This window comes from Panthera pardus, unplaced genomic scaffold (genome assembly GCF_024362965.1).
Source record: "Panthera pardus isolate Hobbes unplaced genomic scaffold, ASM2436296v1 HiC_scaffold_25, whole genome shotgun sequence".
Classification (NCBI taxonomy): Eukaryota; Metazoa; Chordata; class Mammalia; order Carnivora; family Felidae; genus Panthera; species Panthera pardus.
In genome coordinates, this window is record NW_026526821.1 from 39161132 (window position 1) to 39185097 (window position 23966).

Consider the following 23966-nt stretch of genomic DNA (forward strand, 5'->3'; position numbering starts at 1 on the left):
ATTCTCGATAAAAACCCTCAACAAAGCAGGGGTAGATGGAATATATCTCAACATAATAAAGGCCATATAGGAAAAAAAAAAAAAACACCCCACAGCTAATATCATCCTCAATAGGGAAAAACTGAGAACTTTTCCTCTACAGTTAGGGAGAAGACAGGGATGACCACTGTCACCACTGTTATTTAACATAGTGCTGGAAGTCTAGCCCTGGCAATCAGACAACAAAAAGAAATAAAAGGCATCCAAATCAGCAAGGAAGAAGTCAAACTTTTCACTACTTGCAGATGAATTGATACTCTACATAGAAAACCTGCAGGACTCCACTAAAAAACTGCTAGAACTGAGACATTAGTTCAGTAAAGTCCCAAGATATAAAATCAATGTACAGAAATTTGTTGCATTTCTATACACCAATAATGAAGCAGCAGAAAAAAAAATCAAAGAGTCAATCTCTTTTTACAATTGCATCAAAACCCGTAAGATACCTGGGAATAAACCTAACCAAAGAGGAAAAGATCTGTACTCTGAAAACTATAAAACCCAAGGGCGTCTGGGTGGTTCAGTTTGGTTAAGTGTCCAACTCTTGATTTCGGCTCAGGTCATGATCTCACAAATTGTGAGATCAAGCCCTGTGTCAGAGTACAGGCTCTGTGCTGATGATGTGGAGCTTACTTGGGATTTTCTGTCTCTCCCTTTCTCTCTGTCCCTCCTCCACTCACACACACACACACACACACTCTCTCTCTCTCTCGCTCTTGCTCTCGCTCTCGCTCTCACTCTCTCTTTCTCTCAAATAAATGTTAGAAAAACTATAAAACACTTATGAAAGAAGTTGAAGATGACACAAAGAAATGGAAAAACAGTACATGGTCATAGGTTGGAAGAATAAATATTGTTAAAATGTCTATACTACCTAAAGCCATCTACGCATTTAATGCAATCCCTATCAAAATACCACTAGAATTTTTCACAGAGCTATAACAAACAATCCTAAAATTTGTATGAAACTTGTTACAAAAGACCCTAAATAGCCAAAGCAGTCTTGAAAAAGCAAAACAAATCTGGAGGCATCACAATTCCAGACTTTAAGTTATATTACAAAGCTGTAGTGATCACGACAGTATGGTACTGGCACAAAAATAGACACAGAGATCAATGGAATAGAATAGAAAACCCAAAAATGGACCCATAAATATATGGTCAACTAATCTTCCACAAAGAAGGAAAGGATATCCAATAAGAAAAGGCCAGTCTCTTCAACAAATGGTGCTGGAAAAACTGGATGGCAACATGCAAAAGAATAAAACTGGACCACTTTCTTAACACCATATACAAAATAAACTCAAAATGGATGACAGACCTAAATGTGAAGAGGAAACCATCAAAATCCTAGAGGAGAACACAGGCAGTAACCTCTTTGATATCAGCCATAGCAACTTCTTACTAAATACATCTCCTAAGGCAATGGAAACAAAAGCAAAAATAAACTATTGGGACTTCATCAAGATAAAAAGCTTCTGCACAGCCAAGGAAACAATTAACAAAACTAAAAGGCAACCTTCAGAATGGAAGAAGATATTTGCAAATGACATACCGGATAAAATGTTAGCATCCAAAATAAAGAACTTATAAAGCTCAACACCCAAAAAACAAACAATCCAGTTTAAAAATGGGCAGAAGACAGGAATAGACACTTTTCCAAAGAAGACATTCAGACCATGAATGTCTGGCCAACAGACACATGAAAAGATGCTCAACATCTTTCATTATCAGGCAATTACAAATCCAAACTACACTGAGATACCACCTCATACCTGTCAGAATGGCTAAAATTAACAACACAGGAAACAACAGATGTTGTCAAGGATGTGGAGAAAGGGGAAATCTCCTGCACTGTTGGTGGGAATGCAAACTGATGTAGCCACTCTGGAAAACAGTATGCAGGTTCCTCAAAAAAATAAAAATAGAACTACCCTATAACCCAGCAATAGCACTACTAGGTATTTACCCAAAGGATTCAAAAAAGTGATTCAAAGGGAAACATGTTTATAGTAGCATTATCAATAGTCAAATTACGGAAAAATCCCAAATGTCCAGCGACTGATAAATGGATAAAGAAGATGTGTTATATATAAACAATGGAACATTACACAGCCATTTGCAGTGACATGGATGGAGCTAGAGAGTATTACTCTAAGTGAAATAAGTCAAAGAAAAACAAATGCCATATGATTTCACTCATATGTGGAGTTTGAGAAAGAAAACAGAAAACCATAGGTGATAAACACACACACACACACACACACACACACACACACACACACAGAGGCAAACCATAAAACAGGCTCAACTATAGAGAACAAACTGAGGGTTGCTAGAAGGGAGGTTAGTGGGGGGATGGGTTAAATGGATGATGGGTATTAAGGAGGGCACTTGTCATGAGCACTGGGTGTTGTATGTAAATGATAAATCACCAAATTCTACATCTGAAACTAATATTATATTGCACTGTATGTTAACTGGAATTTAAATAAAAACTTTTAAAAAGAAAAAAAATGGGCAGAGGACTTAAACATTTTTTCTGAAGATACACAAATGGCAAACAGACAGGTGAAAAGATGTTCAACATCACTAATCATCAGGGAAATGCAAATCAAAACCATAATAAGATATCACCTTACACTTGTCAGAATGACTATAATCAAAAGATAAGAAATAAGTGTTGGGGAAGATGTGTAAAAAAAAAAAATCTAAAGCACTGTTGGTGGGAATGTAAATTGGTACAGCCACTGTGGAAAACAGCACAGATGGTCCTCAAAAAAATAAAAATAGAAATACTATAAGATCCAGTAACTCCTCTACGAGGTATTCAGCTGAAGAAAACAAAGAGTGATTTGAAAGATAGATGCATCCGTATGTTTATTGCAGCATTTATAATAGCCAAGATGTGGAAGCAACCCAAGAGACCACTGATAGATGAATGCATAAAGATGTGGCATGTGTAGGGGCGCCTGGGTGGCTCAGTCAGTTAAGCGGCCGACTTCAGCTCAGGTCATGATCTCGCGGTCCGTGAGCTCGAGCCCCGTGTCGGGCTCTGTGCTGACAGCTCAGAGCCTGGAGCCTGTTTCAGATTCTGTGTCTCCCTCTCTCTGACCCTCCCCCGTCCATGCTGTCTCTCTCTGTCTCAAAAATAAATAAACATTAAAAAAAAAAAAGATGTGGTGTGTGTGTGTATAAATACACGTATATATATAAATACATGCGAAATATTTATATTGATATGTATAAATATTTATATATGTACATATATATAAGTATTTATATATATGTACATATATATAAGTATTTATATATATAAATATATATATTATATATATATTTATATATATATAAAGTATATAAATAAATATTTATATATGTACATATATATAACTATTTATATATGTACATATATATAAGTATTTATATATATGTACATATATTTATATGTATGTATACACACACACAGGAACATTACTCAGCCATAAAATGGATGACATCTTGCCATTTGCAATAACATAGATGGATCTAGAGAGTATTATCTAACTGAAATAAGTCAGAGAGAGACAAATACCATATGATTTCACTTATATGTGGAATCTAAAAAACAAATGAATAAAAAAACAAAAAGCAGAAATAGACCCATGAATACTGGGAAAACAAACAGATAGTTGCTAGAGGGTAAGTGGGGAGATGGGCAAAATTGGTGAAGGAGAGTGAGATATACAGGCTCCAGTTATGCAATGAATAAGTTGCAGGAATAAATGATACAGCATAGGAAATACAGTCAGTGGCATCATAATAGCGTTGTATGGAGACAGATGGTATCTCACTTGTGGTGAGCATAGCATAACATACAAGCTTGTCAAATCACTGTGTTGTAGACCTGAAACTAAAGTAATATTATATGTCAAGTATACTTCAGTAAAAAGGAAAAAAAAAATATCCCCACAAAATTGCCTCAAATATGCACATCCATTTGGGGGGAAATTGACATATTTACTATGTTGAGTCTTCTCATCTCATTTGTCTTTGGTTTCTTTCATCAGCATTTTGTCATTTTCAGCATACAAATTCCGCACATTTTGGTAAGTTTTTACCTAAGTATTTTATTTTATTTGGAACTGTGGTTTAAAATTTTTTTTAATGTTTATTTTTGAGAGAGAGAGAGAGAGAGGGAGGGGGAGAGAGAGAGAGAGAGAGAGAGAGCATGAGCGAGGGAGGGGCAGATAGAGAGGGAGACACAGAATCCAAAGCAGGCTCCAGGCTCTGCGCTGTCCGCAGAGAGCCTGACGAACTCACGAACTGCAAGACCATGACCTGAGCCAAAGTTGGACACTTAACTGAGTCACCCAGGTGCCCCAGAACAACTGTGTTTTTAATTTCAGTTTTCATATTTCATTGTTAGTACATATACAGAAATGTGATTAATTCTTGTGTGCAAGACATTGTATCCTATAATCTTGCTGAACTCATTAGTTTGAGGGTTTTTTTAAAAATTTATTTATTTTGAGAGACAGAGGGAGGAACAGAGAGAGGAAGAGAGAGAATCCCAAGCAGGCTATGATGTGGGTCTCCATCTCACAAACCATGTGAGATCATGACGTGAGCTGAAACCAAGAGTTGAACCCAGGAGCCCGTTTTTGTTTTTGTAGATTCCTTGGGATTTTCTATGAGGGCAATCGTATCATCTGCAAATTGGGACAGTTATATTTCTTTCTGTCCAATCTTTATGTATTTTTTACTTTTTTATTCGTTTTTTGCTAGAACTTTCAGTATTATGTTGAATGAGTAGTGAGAGTGGACATTGTTTTAAGGATACCTGGGATATGTTTATACAGATATAAGACAAGCAGACATGGGAATGACAGTCATGATGTAAGTTTTTTATACTCATATTCCTTCAAAAATGGGGGCATAGCATATCACAGAAAGGGGCCACAAAGAGAAACACTAGGTTTGGTCAGGAAGCAGAGAGGGCAGGGGAAGATATGGGCAAGAGCTTTCCTTGTGGTTTCTTTGGGGAGGGATAGGCAAGATGGGATAAGCAGGTTTAGGATTTGCAGTAGGCTCTAGGGTACATGGGCTGTTCCTAGTATGTCTGCTTCCGGGACACAGGGTTAATAGAGTAGGGGGATAGAGCCCTGAGTGTGAAAGCCCAGTAAAGGAGGTGGTTGGGGATATGGGCTCTGGATTGGTTGGTTTGCATTTGAAAAGCGTGCTTGCCTGCAAGTTATTTACTATCTCCAGGAATTGGCTAGCATGGGGTGGGGCAGTTTCTCTAGGGTCAGTGAGGCTTCAGCGGTCAAAGCCATCATAATGCAGAAAACTTCCAGAGACAGGGTTAAAACAGCCTTGCTTCCTTCTCAATCTTAGGAAAGCATACAGTCTTTCACTAGTCAGTATGTTAATTTTAGTTTTTTCATAAAGATACTCTTTATCAAGTTAGGTAGTTTCTCTCTATTCCAAACCTATTATTGATCATGAATGGGTGTTAGATTTTATCAGATACTTTATCTCATCAATTGATATGATTTTATTTTCTTTAGTCTGTGAATATAGTGGATTATGTTGATTGAATTTGAATCAACCAGCTCTGTGTACCTGAAATTAAACGCCATTTATTGGTATGGTGTATAATTCTTTTTACAATGTTGGATTCAATCTGCTAATTTTGAGGACTTTTATGCCTAAATTCATGGGACAGATCCTCCAGGAGTCACATTTCTACATACTAACCATGTCAGTCAGTGTTTTTGTACTGTCTTTGTCTGGTTTTGGTATCAAGGATACCAACAATAAACAAATAAAATAAATGTGACCTTAAAGGTCACCCGAACTATTCTCACATTGTTGGAATTTTGACAGTGTCCACTTTTCCCCTGAGTTTTACTACTAGCAATTATTTATTGATATCCTCACATTCTTGGTGTGGAATGTTTATTTAATGTACCTGATAGTACTATTTTCATTTTTTCTTCTACCTAAAAAGTATCAATTCTTTGAGAAAAGGAGTCAGAGCTATGCATAACTTAGAAGCTCAACTTATTTGTTGTAAGCAATTATGTGCCTGATTAGTAATATGAGATTTACAATTAAAAACAGTGACTTAAAAACATAGAACTCTAAAACAAAAACAAAAAAACAAACCAAACCAAACCAAACCAATCAAACACCAAAGGGCTAAGTTTCACAGGAATCTTAAAATCAAACCCTGAGTAATTCCTACATTATGATTAAATAGTTTAAAGGAAACGAATAATTATAAAACTGTTTATAGACTATATTCATAAACATATTAAGATTCATGGTCTTTCAGTGAGTGAAATACTGGGAAGTTCACAGAGCATCGATAGGTACACTGCTTTATTTGGCTGAATTACCTAACAATGGCAGTGCTTTTATGAAAACACACACACACACACACACACACACACACACACACACACACACACACTACTCTCTGCCTTTTTCTCTGTTATAATGAGCAATGTCCTCTTTTTTTCTTTCTCCTTTCAGAGTCTGTTTATATGCCCTTGTCATCTTGATATTCCTCTGAATTTTCCATCCTTTTATTCTTAAAAACACATACTACATTAGCAGGCTTGAATTTTTATATGAAAAATGTTAAGCTTACTATTTACCACAATCCTGGCTAAACTCCTACTGCCTTTCAGGAGCTACCGTATTTATCATTTGTTCTAAGTGACCATTTTGTTTTTTATCTTATTTATATAGCACATTTAATTCTCCTCTCTAAATGGTTAATAGTTTATAAAACCTAGGCCAGAGGAGATCCAGGAGTATTAAGGCCCTACAGGTGTGTTTTAACTTAATTTTAAAATGAATTAAGAATCCTTAAACTCTATAGTAACATATCTACCCTTCTAAGCATTCCAAAAATCTGAAGGGCAGACAGAATTTTCTGTTACTACAAATAGAAAAATCATTGCAGAGCTCACGAACATTTCAAATACAATTATGAGCAATGCAAACCTGGAACTGCCTCTTCGTAGAGTTGTCCTCTTAGTCAATTTTTCAGGTATTTTTTCAGAGAGTTTATTTAAGGTGCTATATATAGATATAAAAGTAAAGAAGTCAGTGCTACGCAAAATAATAAAAATATTTTATACTTTTATTTACAAATTAATTTCATAAACAAACTATAATAAACATGAACAAACAATGAAGTTATTGGCTTCTATCCATTATGGCCAGAAAAATAAATTTACATAGATACCTAAATCTGCCTCCTTTTCCAGAGAAATTAACATATTGCATCTACATATTTTCAAATTGTTCCTAACTCTTATTCAGACTTAACAACTGGGCACTGCTCTATTTTTATATAGAATTGTAAATAATCTTTTAAAAAATTAGGACAAGAGTAATTTTCTACTAGTATGACTCAATTTCATAAAATACAAAAATTTTATAAATCTTGTATTTCAGTTTAATTAAATTAATTATGATTAATCTGTGGAAACATACAGAACAAATCTGTCAATCATCCACAATTAAGTCAAACTGTTGTATAGGGGAAGAAATTTTACAACTGTCAGAATAAGATTTTATTCATATTCTTGAAAGAAAGCTTTGTTCCCAATAAATATTCCCTCTATCACTTCAGTACACTTTAGGAGAACACATTCTCAATCCAAAAAGAAACAACAAACAGCTATTTGACTTTTTGTTTTTTTCTTGCTTGAAACTGCTCTGTTTTGTTTTTTACAGATTTAATCAACATTGACAAGGCAGGATCAATGGACCTCTTTTGTGATTCCTTTTGAATTTCACTCTCTTTTTTCTTTATTGCCTGAGTAAGTTCTTGTTCTTTCTGTTCTCTCTGCCGGGCTTTCTCCTCAAGGATTTTTTCCATAGCTTTTGTTTTCTTGAAATTAGGATCTGAAGGATCCAAATTGAACAAGTGGGAAGTATACATTGCCTGAAACCGTGCATCCTTAACATTTACCTGCAAATACAAAAGAAAAACAAATAAATTAATAAATCAGAAGGCCCAAAATGGGGCCAAATTTTGAAGTGAGTTGTTGATTGTATAAAATACAAATGTGAGCATTTTGTATTGATTCATTAGAAAACTGTATCCCACAGACAGTCCAATGGAGTTTTAAGGCCTACTCTTGGAAGTCATTAAGTAGTTGCTGACTGCTGTTTCTAGATTTTTTGTACAGGCTCAATCAAACCCACACATAAGGCCTGTATGACTATTAGGAATATGTACTTATTAGCAAAAAGAGGGAAAAGAGGGAGGGAGTGACAGAAACAAGAGATATAGCAATGAAAAAAGTATAGCCTATTGCAGTGGCTATTGCACACAGTGATATGATGTGACATGAACCTGTTATTTTTCAGTCAAGCTTGAGTATGCATATCTTTCCCACCGTGAGCATCACACTGCATGCGATTCTAACATTAAAAGGTATGTATTTTTGGTGCAATAGGGCTACCAAAAGACAAGCCAATACTTCACCTGGTACCCAACTAAATAAACAGTGATTTGATCCACCCTGGGATGAACTGGCTGTTCTGGACTAAAAGATGGTAGCTCTGGCTCTACTACGGGCCCTTCTTAAGACATTTCAGGCTAACTTTGGTTGTGCTCCGTGATCATCTCCAGAGCTGACTTTAAATTCAATACCACCTTTAAGAGGCTAATGACTTTTGTCCCTGGTTACCTCAAAGTCATCCTCTAATAATTCCTTCTTTTTCATCAGCAGTTTTTTCTTCTTTTTGCTTAGATTCTGGTGCTCTACAATCTTATTATAATTGAAGTGTTTCTTGCTCTCTTCCTCCTCGTCCATCATGAGCAGAGCCATTTCAGCCTGTTGAGAGAAAATAAAGATCAAATACACAACAGTGCTTTCTTTCCCCCAAGCAGAAGTATGGGGTACAGATATCCCCTCTAGGAAGAGAACCTGGTCGCTAATGCTCTGGGACATCATTTATCATCTATAAACTGATTGTAGATTACCAAAACTCATAAAGAAACCCAAAGATCTTGGTAGAGCAATAAGGTAAAAATTTTAGAAGCATCACCAAGAGGAATGAAAGTTTGTATTTAAAAACCAGACATTTCACTTATTATAACTGATTAATAGGCTATAGAAAAGATTCCCTCAATCTCTCAAATAAAAATTCCTCATTTTCACTTTGGTCTTTAAAAAAAATATTTTTTTTTTAATGTTTATTTATTTTTGAGAAAGATAGACAGAGTGTGAACAGGGGAGGGGCAGAGAGAGAGGGAGACACAGAATCTGAAGCAGGCTCCAGGCTCTGAGCTGTCAGCACAGAGCCTGACGCGGGGCTCAAACTCACTAACTGTGAGATCATGACCTCAGCTGAAGTTGGACACTTAACCAGCTGAGCCACCCAGGAGCCCCATCACTTTGGTCTTTGTAAGTAATGACACTCAATCTAACAAATGTGTAGTATTTTGTGACACAAACTACACTTTCCAAACATGTGCTTTAACAGCAAGGTATTTCTTCTTTCTTTTGCTTTTTTTACCTTTAACTTTTCAATATTGATACATTTCTATAAAGGCAGGATCTTAATATTTGCTTCTGAAATCTAATATGTCTGTTTCCACTGAACAGTGGCATTTTCTACCGACCATGGGATTAAATATGAACTTTGAGGAACTGAGTAAATACTAGAGAAAATGTGTACTAGAGAAAATACAGAGTATGCTGTCAGGCTTTGGTGAATTTTCCTATACTAACACTTAAATGGCTTTAATTTCCTTTCACTTTCATCACTGGCACCTTTAGTTGGCTTTCTTTTTTAAAGCCATTTTCCACAAAAGATTTTCTTTGTGTTCCTTTACTCTATGAACATTACTGTTACGTGCAATAAATGGAGGTTAGAAAATATGCATTATGGTGCAGAGTTTAGGTGACCAGTCAGGCTGACTCCCAGGGAGTGACATGAACATCAGTCATAGGGACACTGTTGACTCCAATTCCTACCTCAACAAAAATACATACTAATCTGTGCCATGGATCTTTGGAGTCACTGAAGCATAAGGGTCACTGCATTTTCAAGAAAAACTTTAATTTTATACATTAAATTTATGTTGTTTACATAATAAGAGAGAAATTAGCACTTGACAACATAAAAGCAGTCTGAATTATAGGACAGATCTGGATTGAATTAAAACTTATGGCAATATTATTTCAAGGTTTTAATAGTAGTATTTTTGGTCTTACAGTAAGAATTTAAAAAAATTTTTATTTTTTTATTAAAAAAAATTTTTTTTAACATTTATTTATTTTTGAGAGACAGTGAGACAGAGCACAAGTGGGGGAGGGACAGAAAGGGAAGGAGACACAGAATCTGAAGCAGGCTCCAGACTTCAAGCAAGCGTTTAGCATAGAGCCCAACGCAGGGCTTGAACCCACGAACCATGAGATCATGACCTCAGCCGAAGTTGGTCACGTAACTGACCAAGCCACCCAGGAGCCCCCCCAAAATTTTTTTAATGTTTATTTATTTTTGAGAGAGAGAGAGGGAGAGAGCCAGAGAGTGAGTGGGAGAAGGGCAGAGAGACACAGACACAGAATCCAAAGCAGGCTCCAGGCTCTGAGCTGTCAGCACAGAGCCTGATGTGGGGTTCAAACCCGTGAACCACGAGATCATGACATAAGCCAAAGTCGGATGCTTAACCGACTGAGCCACCCAGGTGTCCCACAGTAAGAATTTTTAATAATGAGTTATTTTCCTTTTAATCAAAAAGGACATGCTTTGGGTTTGAGATAAATTTCAACTTTGTACTAGTTGGAAAAATGTTTGGTAAAACTTAAAAACTGCACTGCTAAAATACTTAATTATGTGTTTTATAACTTAATTATAAATACCATTGCTATATAAGTTTTATCTTTTATATTATATTTTTATTTTTTATATTTTATTTTATAAGTTATTTTTTTTTTAGGGACAGTAGAAACTTATATAGACAACTAACTTCATTTAAATTGTACATATCAATTATCCACTAGTCATGTAACAATGATCATGTTTTACCTTTTGTCTTTCTATTTCAGCTTCTTCCACTGGAGATATGCCATCTTTTGTAGATTTCACTGATTTTTTCTTTTCTTTTATACCTGGCACAACAAACCAACACAGAAGGGGGGAAAACTGTAAGACTATTCATAACATTCTGACTATGCTAGGAACAAAAATGCAAGATATCTAGGAATAATCTTATCAATAAACGTATAGAAACTGAAGAAAGTAAAAAAATATTACTAAGTGATGGCTATGGGTGTGAATGAAATAAATACATCTGGATGGGGTGACTGAATATTATAAAGAAGGAATTTCTTCTGAAAGTAATGTATGATTACATCATTAACTAAAAAAGAAAAACCATAAGATCATTTTAATAGGTATAGAATATGCATTTGATAAAATTCAACATCCATTCATGAAATAGAACAGTTATGGCTTAGTATATAATAAAATGCAGCACCATACATCACTGGAAAAAGAAGAGATTATTGAATAACTGGTGCTGGGCAACTTGCTTTATTCTGGGGGAAAAAAATTGAGTTGCAGCATCATCTTACAATGTACAGGAAAATAATGCAGATAGATTAAAGAGTTTAACATTAAGGGGGAAGAAAACAACACCTAAGAGATATCCAGGAGAATAGTTATCTGAGCTTAAATAGAGCTTACATTTTTAGTGTAAGAACAACAGAAAAAATCACACACACACAAAAGTTACTTTAGTATATAAACTCTTAAAACTCTGTATATAAAAAACTCATCTGGAAAATGAAAAATTCATCTTTGCATTAAGAATTTCACAGTAAAAGTTTAACAAAACTCTCATTCTCTGAAGACAAATTTGATCTTCGGTTAACTTTCTAGTGCTATTTTTGGGCAAAACTACTTATGGTAATAATGGCTCCTTATTGGTACCCTGCTTATATTCCTAGGGACTCAGGGACTTCTGGAGACAAGATGTTAGATGAGATGTTCTTGTCCTGAGTAACAGGTAGTCATGAACAACAATTAAAGGCACTTGAGTCTGGAGCAGTTGACCTGGGTTTAAATTCTGGCTGTACCACAGTTTGGTTGAGGCAGTGTGGGTCTGTGTCCTTATCTGTAAAATGGCAATTATAATAATAGCACCTACTTCATAGGGTTACTGTGAGGACTAAATAAATTAGTAAACATGAAGAGGTCAGTTAATACCTAACACACAGTGCTATAAAGTGCTTGTTGTTACTGTTATGATAGTCTGACTACACATACATAAGATGTCCTGGGCTCCTTGGTGATCATGCTGATGCCTGATTTTTTCTTCCTTTTTTGGGTCTTTGGAGTAGGAGGGATACAAAGGGAATGGGTGTCAGGGTGCAAAAGTATGAAACACTAGTGTAATGAATAAGACAGTTCAGAATCTACAAAGACATGTTCTGTTACTCTAGAATGTTATTACACGATGCCAATCTTCTCTGAACTCTGAACACGGTCTTCTTTGGCTAAGCTGTGTTCTGCACTCTCAACGCAGAGAAACCAATGGTCTCTAAGCTTACATAGTACTTACTATTGTGATAGGCAGCAGCACTGTTCTCTTCACTTTATATATATTAACTAATTTAATCCTCACAACAATGCTGAGGTAGATTCTATTATTTGTTATAATCTTCATTCTGTGGATGAGGAAACCAAAGCACAGAGAGCTTAAGTAATTCTCTCAAGTTTAGTAAGTGAAGGAACCATGATTTAAACCTAAGCAGTCCAGCTCAGGCTCTCTAATGTTAATCACTAAGCTATATTCCTTCACTATCAAATATAATTCTCCTTCTAACAACTCTTTCCATTTAAAATGCATTTTGTGGGAATGCAAGCTGGTGCAGCCATTCTGGAAAACAGTATGGAGGTTCCTCAAAAAACTAAAAATACAATTACCCTACGGGCCAGCAATTGCACTACTAGGCATTTATCCAAGGGATACAGGTGTGCTGTTTTGAAGGGACACATGCACCCCCATGTTTATAGCAGCACTATCAACAATAGCCAAAGTATGGAAAGAGCCCAAATGGCCATCGATGGATGAATGGATAAAGAAGATGTGGTATATGCATATACAATGGAGTATTACTCGGCAATCAGAAAGAATGAAATCTTGCCATTTGCAACTACGTGGATGGAACTGGAGGGTATTATGCTAAGTGAAATTAGTCAGAGAAAGACAAAAATCACATGACTTTACTCATATGAGGACTTTAAGAGACAAAACAGATGAACATAAGGGAAGGGAAACAAAAGTAATATAAAAACAGGGAGAGGGACCAAACAGAAGAGACTCATAAATATGGAGAACAAACTGAGAGTTGCTGGAGGGCTTGTGGGAGGGGAGATGGGCTAAATGGGTAAGGGGCACTAAGGAATCTACTCCTGAAATCACTGTTGCACTATATGCTAATTTGGATGTAAATTTTAAAAAATAAAAAATAAAATTAAAAAAAAATGCATTTTGTGGGGTGCCTGGGTGGCTCTGTTGTTTAGGGGTCCAACTTTGGCTCAGGTCATGATCTCATGGTTCGTGGGTCTGAGCTGCACGTTGCTGCATTGGCCTCGGTGCTGACAGCTTAGAGCCTGCTTTGGACTGTGTCTCCTTCTCTCTCTGCCCCTTCTCCACTCTCACTCTGTCTCTGTCTCAAAAAATGAATTAACATTAAAAAAAATGCATTTTGTTGTGAAAAAGTAAAATTCACAGAATATAACATGGTTGAATAACTGCAGCTAATGAGGGATAATAAGAAAAGCAAAGCCTAAAGTGGAGAGAGGCTTTAGAAACTGCTCCGTGTGTATTAAGTCCCTGCTGTACTTCGGCAGCCATACCCAGCTGAGAGAAAACGCCAGCATAAAGTGTTTAGGTTCACCCCTCAGTGCTACCAAGGCATTTGTCTACACTTCCAGGAAGAAACATTTGTAGACAGCCCTTCTTCCTAAAGTGAAAATCTTTATTGCTCCCATCTCAAATATTCTCCAGGAAATGGAGGTATCTATTTTCAGATTATGACATTTTCTCTATTTTAAAGAATGTGTATCTATATCTATATATATATCATCAGGGTTCTAGTTTCTTAGGGTCTGACTTCCACACCCTAAGTTTACTTCTGCTCCTATGTTCTCAAGGCAAGAGTTCCTTCTGAAGTGAATGGACAAGTGACGTACGCAGAAGATCATCCCGTGGCAGGAAAAAAACAGGCTGTATATGATTAATACATAAAGGAGATAAAGATCTTCATATACAACTGTGGGAAATGATTTCAAAGAACCCACAACTAACTGTTCCAGATTTTATAACAACCTGGTGAAAAGTAATAAAAATAAACTTGAAAGAAAGATTGTAGCAAAGGAGGAAAAAGAATCTCCAAAATGGTAAGGGTTAAAAATGATATCCAATTTTAGCATGATAAAAATTTTTTTGCTCACAAAGAATTTACTCTGCCGGCCTGAACTGTTTAGTCAGAAGATAAATAATGTGTAGAAATCCTTTCTGCACTGTTAACAAGATCATATTAAGAGAGCATATCTTATTTATTTATTTTTTTTAACATTTTTTTTTTTCTCCTTGGAAAGTTTTCAGACCTAAGTTAGATAAGAGTACTAGGGAAATGAAAGTCCCTGTTCTGAAATGTTGTATTTATTTTTTAGTAAATCTTCTGGCAAGTAAAAAACCACATGTCCTGGGACTGCTGCAAAAAGTACATATGGATGATTCTAATACATTGACAGAGATTCAAAATCAGATGTTAATGGCTTAAAAAAATAAATCTAAACAATCCTTACTGGGGCTTACTATCCTTACTATCTCTTTAAGCAACAAATGTAACAGAATACATCTATGGAAAAAGATTTGTTGTAAAAATAATTGACCTGTACAAGGAATATCTGTAAAGGAAATTTCATATTCTATTACTTGTAATGTCTGAGAAGCGTTCTCATAAAAAACTTCCTCCAGAGGGTTTAGCTGAGTACTTCTTAGGAAAACAGTTAAAAGAATTCACTGGAGGGCAAATGCGGTCTCAGTACTGACCAGAAGGGAGTGATAAAGCCCCCTTGCAATTCACTGTTTTTGTAGCAAGTTCCAAGATTAACAGATACAGATTGTTAATCATCCTTTGGACCTGGGCATTCTGGCTTTTCTGGGAAATCCAGCAGTTCCCTATATCCACTTCTTATACACATGGGTCCTTGGCTCTGGCTTTGGTCTTCACAACATACTCGTAGGGTTACAAAATGGGAGCCCATTTAAACTCAAGTTCTACCATTTACCACTGGCCCTTGGGCAATTCAACTATGTTTTTTGAATTTCAATTTACTCATCTATAAAGTGGGCTGAAGTTTGGATTAGAAGACAGAGTACATATAAAAGCATTTTAAAACTGCAAGCCACATATGCAAGCAGTAGGATATAAGCACTCATCATACTGTTTGAATGAATCAAGTATGTATACCATATTATTAGATTTTCAGGATGGTTTATTGTTTATCAAATATCTAGGTTGTCAAGACAAAGGATACATGTTAATAGGGTATATTTACATGTGATGTATTTTATTTCTCTCCTACTTCTTCAAAAACAAAATCTTATTAAAGAGTTTATGCAATTAGACAGCAATAAACAAATTTTTCCAATACAGCTGATACTTGAACAACACAGAAGTTAGGGGCACTGACCCCCCACATGGTTGAAAATCCATTTGTGCCTTTTGACTTCTACAAAACTTAACTACTAATAGCCTACTGTCAACCAGAGACCCTACCAATAACATAAACAGTCGATTAACACATATTTTGCATATTTGTACCTACTACATTTATATTTTTATGATAAAGTTAGAGGAAAGAAAAAATGTTATTAAGAAAATCATAAGAGAAAATACATTTACAGTACTGTACTACATTTATAAAAAAAAAATCCACGTATAAGTGGATTCACAGTTCAAATCCATGTTGTTCAGGGTCAACCGTATTTCATTTCTAAGAGAAAAAATTAACTATTAACTAATTCTAGAAGTACATATTTTTGAACCTCTCATCTGATATCAAATTTGTAGTTTAGAAAAAAATTATAGCAAGTTTATAGTGTAGGGGAAAAACAGAAGGAAAAGTGAGAAAAGATTTCTAGTACTCACAACTGGCTCCTAACCCAAGCCAAACATCAGGTCTGGCATTAATCAATGAACTCAATTCCTCCATATTTTGAAGAGTATGTAAGTTTAGCTCTATGGGATTGCCAAGGGCAAAGGTGTTACAAATGTATCCAAGTCCATCTGGCTTAAAATGTCTCTGTCCTGCTCAGCCATGGGGCTTGAACTATACACCCTTCCAAACACTAACGCTTTTCCTCCTATTCCACAGCTGCTCCTTCTCAGTTTCTTCAACTTTCTCCCTACCTTCCAAGTAGTACCTTCTCCAGTATGACAGAGTAATAGTGCCTTGTGTAAGCTTTACCCAACCTAGAGCCCAATCACGCACCCTCCTCTCTTACCAATGCTTTTAACTTCCAGTTCTATGGTTTGAAATACTATTTATATGCTATTGATTCCTAAGTCTGTATCTGCACTGACTTTTCGGCTGATCACCAAGACTTCTTTATAAATGTAACCTAATACATCTCAAAGTGATTATACCCAAAATGGAACTATTGACCTTACTTCCCACCCAAACCTACTGTTTTTACATTCCTTCCTAACTCAGTAAATGGAAGAATATTCTTCTAGAGACTCAAAACAAAAATCTAGTTCTGCTAAATTTCTTCCTTATTCAAGTAAGTCCACAAGTGTATGTCTAAAATATATCTAGAATTCCATTTACTTTTCTCCTTCCAATTCCATTACTGGCATGCTACCTAAACCAGTATCACCTCTTGAAAAGCCTGGTCTCTCAGCTCTCACTGATGCCTTTTCTTCAATCTGTTCTCTTCACAGGAACCAACATATACACCAGATCATGTCATGTTCTTGCTTAAAGACCTTTCAGTGGCTTCCTGCTGTTAGGAGAGTAAAATCAAAATGTGCTGCCATGACACAAGGCCATGCAGGGTTGATCCTGTGTCCCAGCCTGGCCTCCTATCAAACTCCTCTGACCATTTTCCAGTCACATTGGGTCTTTCAATTTCTCCAACACAAGTTCTTTCTCACCTCACAGCCTGTATACCTACTTTTCCCTTGTTTGCAATGTTCTTTATGCCTGACTCCTTCTTATTCTACAGGTCTTATTCAAATGTCACCACCTTGGAAAAGCCTTTTTTTTTTTTTTTTTTTTGGCCCCCCTCTCTGTCTAAAGTAAGCTACTCTTCCTTCCTCCCAGTTTTATCCTCTATATTACGCTATTTTCTTTAAAGTTTGTTTATTTGGGGTGGGCGGGGGGGGGGGGGAGAGAGAGAGAAAGAAAACAGGAAAGGGGCAGAGAGAGAGGGAGAGAGAATCCCAAGCAGGTTCAATGCTGTAAGTGCAGAGCCCCATGTGGGGCTCAAACCCACAACTGTGAGATCATGACCTGAGCCAAAATCAAGAGTCAGACACTTAACTGATGGAGCCACCCAGGCACTCTTACCCTATTTTCTTTAAGACACTGATCATATTCTTACAATACTCTTATCTGTTTACCTGTTTAGCATGACTTCCTTAATACCACAGACTTCTCAAGAAACATAACCATGCTTGTATTATTACTGTTATATCTCTAGCCTAGCAGAGTGTCCAGCACCGAGGCGGCAATATTTATTGACAGTATGAATAAACAAACATGGCAAGATACATTTTTTTTGTCCTAAAATTTATGTAAAAAGAAAAAAAATTCTCAGCCTTTCTGTTTTTCTTTTCCCTTTAAAGAAACAACTTAAGCCCAGATACAAATAATTACTCTTAGGATTTATTCTGAAATCAAAAGTATATTGAAAGCAAACAAATTTTATCTACACTTTTCCTTGGAACTTCTGCTACTACCTTTAGTGAGAGCTTATTCACAATTTACATGTGCTGATTCCAAGACACAAGCCACCCCAAGCCATCAAACAATTTAACTTACTCTTTGAATCCTGCCCTGAGTTCTACAATCTGACCAGACTGTACATGCCAAATGAAGCACTTTGGAATGAGAACAAGGAAACTATAATGCTTTGCATTTCTCCATTATAAACTTGGTTTTCTGAAAGCAGAGGATAAGGCTAAAATCCATCATCTTCTAGAAATGACCGCTCAGGTATGATAAAAAGCAGAATATGCTAAGTTTCCATTTCCCTTTCCAATTCCTAAGAATCTGACATCCTATAATAGACTTTATTCATCTTGATCTCCTTTTTCATAAAAAAAAAAAAAAAAAAAAAAATGCAAGTGCTAAAAGGCTATAACAACCAGGAAATAATTTTGAGCAATTTTGACTTTCCTGTTGAGAACTATTCTGGCCCACTAGTCACCAGGGACAAGAAGCAGGGAAACTTCATAAAATCCTTCTCTTTACAATGCCAGCTTGGAGTTGCTCCAGGAGTAAGCCTTTTGGAGTTCATGTGTGTGGTATTCTGATCAGGAAAAAGGCAAAATGCATGAGAACAAATGGAAAATGCTTATAGTAGTCTCTGTACTGACTTGTGTATGTATGGGCTGAACCTTACCACACACATTTACACATAACCAAAAGGTAAGAATGAAAGCATTAGGGAAAGAATGAGCAGTGCATATACAATGGAAACAAAGCTCCTTGGATACAGGAAATCAAATACCAGATAGTTCTGGGATCCAAGGTAAAAGGGGAGGAAGCTGGCTTTCATCTACAATGATGAAGCAGGATAAATGTAAAAATGGATAAATGAAACATAGATGTTTTTGTATATTTGAGCAGAAAAGCTTTCATGCTACAACACCATGTAAAAATTCTAAGAAATTTATACACACATCCACATAAACAAATTTATTTCACACTTTCACTTTTTCACAGTCTTTGTAAAGACCTAGAGATATGTCATAGAAAAGCAGTGTAAGCACACAAGAAGATCACTTCCTTTCCCCTCATCTTTTTATAGTCAATCTGTCTATAAGGATATTTCCAAAAAAGGGATCCCTAGTAAACCATTAAATCAATCACATCACCAAAGCCTCCTATAATGAAATTATTTGTATGCTGACCCTTTGTAACTAGATAGATGTTTATACCCCAAAGGACAGACCTTGCTTATAAGCCACTAAAAGAGGTACACAAATTCTAGGAATTTTAAGAGAATGAGTAGTTTACACTGTTTCCACCCATGTCACCTTTCTTTAAATTCCAATTAAAAACTCAAATATGGGCTGGCTTACCTATTTTTGTAATTTCTTCGGCAAAGTATGGGTCATTCAGATCAACATCAGAGGGAAGTTCATCTTCACTGGCCTCTTCAGCAAGAGCCTTAAGGTGAATATAAAAATACATACAGTTTATTACAAAGACCATGAAGAAAAATCCTATCATTTCTTTTTCTTTTTTTATGTAAGTACCCTATTTTTTTTTTTTTTAATTTAAATTCAAGTTAGTTAACCTATAGTGTAGTACTGGTTTCAAGAGTAAAATTTAGTAATTAATCACTTACATATAACACCCAGTGTTCATCCAAAAAAGTGCCCTCCTTAATGCCCATCAACCCAGTTAGCCTATCCCCCCACAGCAACCCCCACTTTGTTCTCTGTATTTAAGTTTTTTATGGTTTGCCTCCCTCTCTGTTTTTATCTTGTCTTTCCCTTCCCCTATGTTCATCTGCTGTGTTTCTTAAATTCTCATGAGTGAAATCATATATTTGTCTTCTGACTTATTTCACTTAGCATAATACACTCTAATTCTATCCATGTTGTTGCAAATGGCAAGATTTCATTCTTTTTGATCACTAATATTCCACTTTGTGTATATACATATATCCATAAATATATATATCACATCTCATTTTTATTTTTTTTAAATTTTATTTTTTTAATGTTTATTTTTGAGAGAGACAGAGTGTGAGTGGGGGAGGAGCGGAGAGAGAGAGGGGGAGACACAGAATCAGAAGCAGGTTCCAGGCTCTGAGCTGTCAGCACAGAGCCCAACACGGGGCTCGAACCCACAAACTGCAAGACCATGACCTGAGCTGAAGTTGAACGCCCACCGACTGAGCCACCCAGGCACCCCAACATCTTATTTCTTTTAAATCAAACAGTTCAATCTAGAATGAAACCAGTTTTTAAAATTAATTTGTAAAATAACTCCTATCTGATCATTCTTTTGTTTCTTCAACAAATATTTATGGATAAAAATAAATATTTATGGAATATTTAATAAATGCATAAAGCTATGTAGGGTTGTTGGGAAAAGTGAAAGTTATCAGATACATGGTTTCTGTCTTTAAAAAAATTATAATCTGGCACCTGGGTGGCTCAGTTGATTAAGTGTCCAACTCTTGATTTTGGCTCAGGTCATGATCTCATGGTTTGTGAGTTCAAGCCCTGTGTTCAGCTCTGTGCTGACAGTGAAGAGCCTGCTTGGGATTGTCTCTCTTTCTGTCCCTCCCTGACTCACACTCTCAAAAATAAATACATTTAAAAAAATTAAAATGAATAAAAATTTTACAATCTATAAAAAAAAAGCTAGACACGTAAACAGACACATATATTAGTAATAGCAGTTCAAGATAGGAAGTGCTAGAAGAAGCAAAAATGAAATGATACAGACATTCAAAAGAGAAGAACACTTTTATGTGGGTGATCAGTGAAAAGATGTGGCCTTATCTCTCACAAAATTGAGAAATGGCAGTGACTATCAACAGCTTGAAGTTATACATTGTGGATTATCATGTAAATAATTATTTATAACAATTTATTTGCTGGTTAAAGAAAGTGATTTTTTTTAATTTATTTTTTTTTAATGTTTATTTATTTTTGAGAGAGACAGAGACAGAATGCGAGTGAGTTAGGGGCAGAGAGAGAGGGAGACATAGAATCCGAAGCAGGCTCCAGGCTCTGAGCTGTCGGCACAGAGCCCGACGCAGGGCTCGAACTCACGAGCTGTGAGATCACGACCTGAGCCGAAGTCAGATGCTCAACCGACTGAACCACCCAGGTGCCCCAAGAAAGTGATTTTTTTTATTATGAAAATTAAAACATATGCAAAAGCAGTAAGGACAGCTTAATGAAGCCCCTGTTTTCATCACCCAATTTTAACAATTATTTTGTTTTATCTATAATCCACCCTTGAAAACTCTTTGGCTATTTTTAAGCAAATGTGTTGGTTAATATTTTTCCTAATCAAATTTGAACAGTCTACTAAATTAGAATACTTAAATAAAAAATCAAACCTATATAATAAATAGGACATGTGAACTGAGGTCGGACAAACCAGATTGAGGTTATTTCCAAGAATCTACAAAGTGAGTCATTTTAACAAAAATATTCAGAATACATACTGTTAAACATTATCTTCCATGCTGAAGAAGACCCACCAAGCCCTAAAAAGTATTCATTTTGATATTAATATCCTTTTAAGAACAAGAGCTTCTATGAATTTTGTTTACCAAACTCTTAAAGTAGATTCAGTAGTAATAAATTTTTCTAACAAAGATTATAGAATACCTATCTACTCACATCACTGATTTTAGATCTAAACTTTAGCTGCATCAATTATTGCATATAAACATATATTCATTTCTTCAGTAATAATTTTTCAACGTCAAAATGGAAGCCACAGTGAGGAAAAGGGGCAAAATATTTTTAATATGAAGGAAATTCTTGAAACTCCTCTGTATACGAGAACCTGTGGGTGGAAGGGATCTGCTGGAATCCAGCAGTGATCCAGTACAGAGCACTGAGCCTAGAACAAACTGGCACTCAACAAACATATTTTTAGTGGTAGTAATGAGTCCAGGCTTAGCCCAATGAAGGGAAAGAGTAAAAGCACAAGATAAGCTCAAAGTGCCCAGCAAATGAAAATAAAAGAGAATAGCTACTAAAGGTCTCAGAAACAAGAGACTACTTTATTGACCCAAAAAGACCCAGTTGTAAGTTTTACAGTACACAGATGGCTTAATAACTTGTGAAATTATTCTATTTAGAAGATATTTTACTTCCTGCTTAGTTTTAAAAGAAGTTCTAAGGAAGAGGGGGGACAGGGCTTTTACCCTTTATCCTCATTGTATTATCTATTTCCAGGAACACTGACTAAATAGAGGAGTATTAAAAGTCCCTCCAGTGCATCATTCAATTTTGCAGGGTTCCATCTTCACAAGCACTGAAAGTCACATCTGCATCAAAAGCACAAGCTTATGTAGTATATTTAGAGAATACGGTATAGTGGAAAGGACACTGGAGTGAGAGATCTGGATTCTGGTCTCAGCTTGGCCATTAATAAGCTGTGTATCTGGAGATGAATCACTTAATTTCCAACAACTATAAAGCATCAAGATTGGACTAGAACTAATCGTTTAAGATTACTAAAGTTGCAAAATTCTGTGATTACTGATATTATCTTAAGGCAATAACTGTACTGCTAGAATGCTACATTTCAATGACAAGATAGAGCATTTTTAGCAGCAAAAACCATTAAGTGGTCTCGGCTGTTACTAAGGACTCTGTGGAAAAGATATTATCCCCCCATAATGGGAGTCAAATCAGATTTTTCAAGACAACATATTAGCACAGAGGAAATAGCCTTAATTAAAGGGATTTAATGACAAGATGTTAAAAGATTCATATGATTAATACTGAAAAATGAAAAATTCAGGTTGAGAAACACAAATGTAGAAAAAAATTCATGCATGTTAAAAATTTCTATGTGTATATATCCTCAAGTAGAAGAATCTGTATGCATATTTCTTTCTTAAAAATAGAAACAGAACCAAACTGTTTTATATCTAGGTATCAATTAAGCTGTTTATTTTATTTAGGTAGCATGTAAATGTAAAATACTAGAGCACAGTAGTTAAAATGGCTCTGGGCTTTTATTAGGATTTGTACCTCATTATGTAGCTTTGTAGAAAACACTTAAGCTATTGGGTTTTCCCTTTCCTCTTTCTTAAAATTGTGATAACATGGCCTACTCTAGTGAGTGGTTAGCTATCTATCTTCTGATATCTTCTGATACATGATTGTTGTTCAATAAATATTTGCCCAAAATTATCATTGATACCTTTTGTTTCTTTTTCAGTCTTTTCTTCTCTTTCTTTTTCTCTAAAAATTGTTCCCAAGGGGTCAGTTTATCTTTTCCTTCCAGTTTGTTTCTCACCATCTCTTCTGCACTTTCTTTCAGACCTAAGAAAAAACACAAATAGAGTTCAGTTTAAAATGTTATTATCTTATTTTAAATTCTATGCTGTCCCTTTTCATACATTAGCTGGATATAGTTCTATATTCTACAAAAAGAAGCTTCCCTCGTCCTTAGGTAAAATAAAAGTATTTAAAAAAAATAAAATAAAAAAATAAAATGTTATTATCTTCATTCAGTTGAAAATATAATTTACCAAAAAGATCACTTACAGATATTTAATAGAGTAACAAAATAAAATACAATACTGAATTATGTAACTCCAAAATCAGAGTAATATAGGATCAAATCATATCAATGCTATTTCCTAATAACAAACAATAATAAACTTAATCAAACCAAAATAAATAAGTAAGCAAACCCAGCAAGTTGATATGCAGTCAAACCACTAAAGAAAAATCCTTTGTTTAGGTTTAAATTTTATTTCTCTATACTTAAATGCTTTGAGACTCTAAGAAAAATCCTGGAACAAAATCTTCTCAGGATACAACTAATCATTCACTTTTAATAGCAAATGGTAAGTGGTCTTTAACATAATTATATCTAATTGCTCTGTTGCCCAAATAAAAAGACTGCATTCCCTGGTAACTATAGGTGACTATCAAAAATTGATTAGT

At 35.5% G+C, this 23966-nt stretch overlaps 1 protein-coding gene across 2 annotated transcripts in view; it reads right to left on the bottom strand.

Moving 5' to 3' along the window:
* Positions 1–7153: 7153 nt before the first annotated feature.
* The window catches only part of ESF1 (ESF1 nucleolar pre-rRNA processing protein homolog), a 63526-nt gene continuing 46713 nt past the window's right edge, over positions 7154–23966 (bottom strand). For both annotated transcript variants that reach the window (XM_019462758.2, XM_019462759.2), the window contains exons 10-14: positions 23215–23336; positions 19386–19473; positions 11083–11165; positions 8736–8882; positions 7154–8011 (exon numbers count right to left, since the gene is read on the bottom strand). In XM_019462758.2, coding sequence (XP_019318303.2) covers positions 7718–8011; positions 8736–8882; positions 11083–11165; positions 19386–19473; positions 23215–23336 — 734 coding nt within the window. In that variant the 3' untranslated portion in view covers positions 7154–7717. The remainder of the gene's footprint in view (positions 8012–8735; positions 8883–11082; positions 11166–19385; positions 19474–23214; positions 23337–23966) is intronic.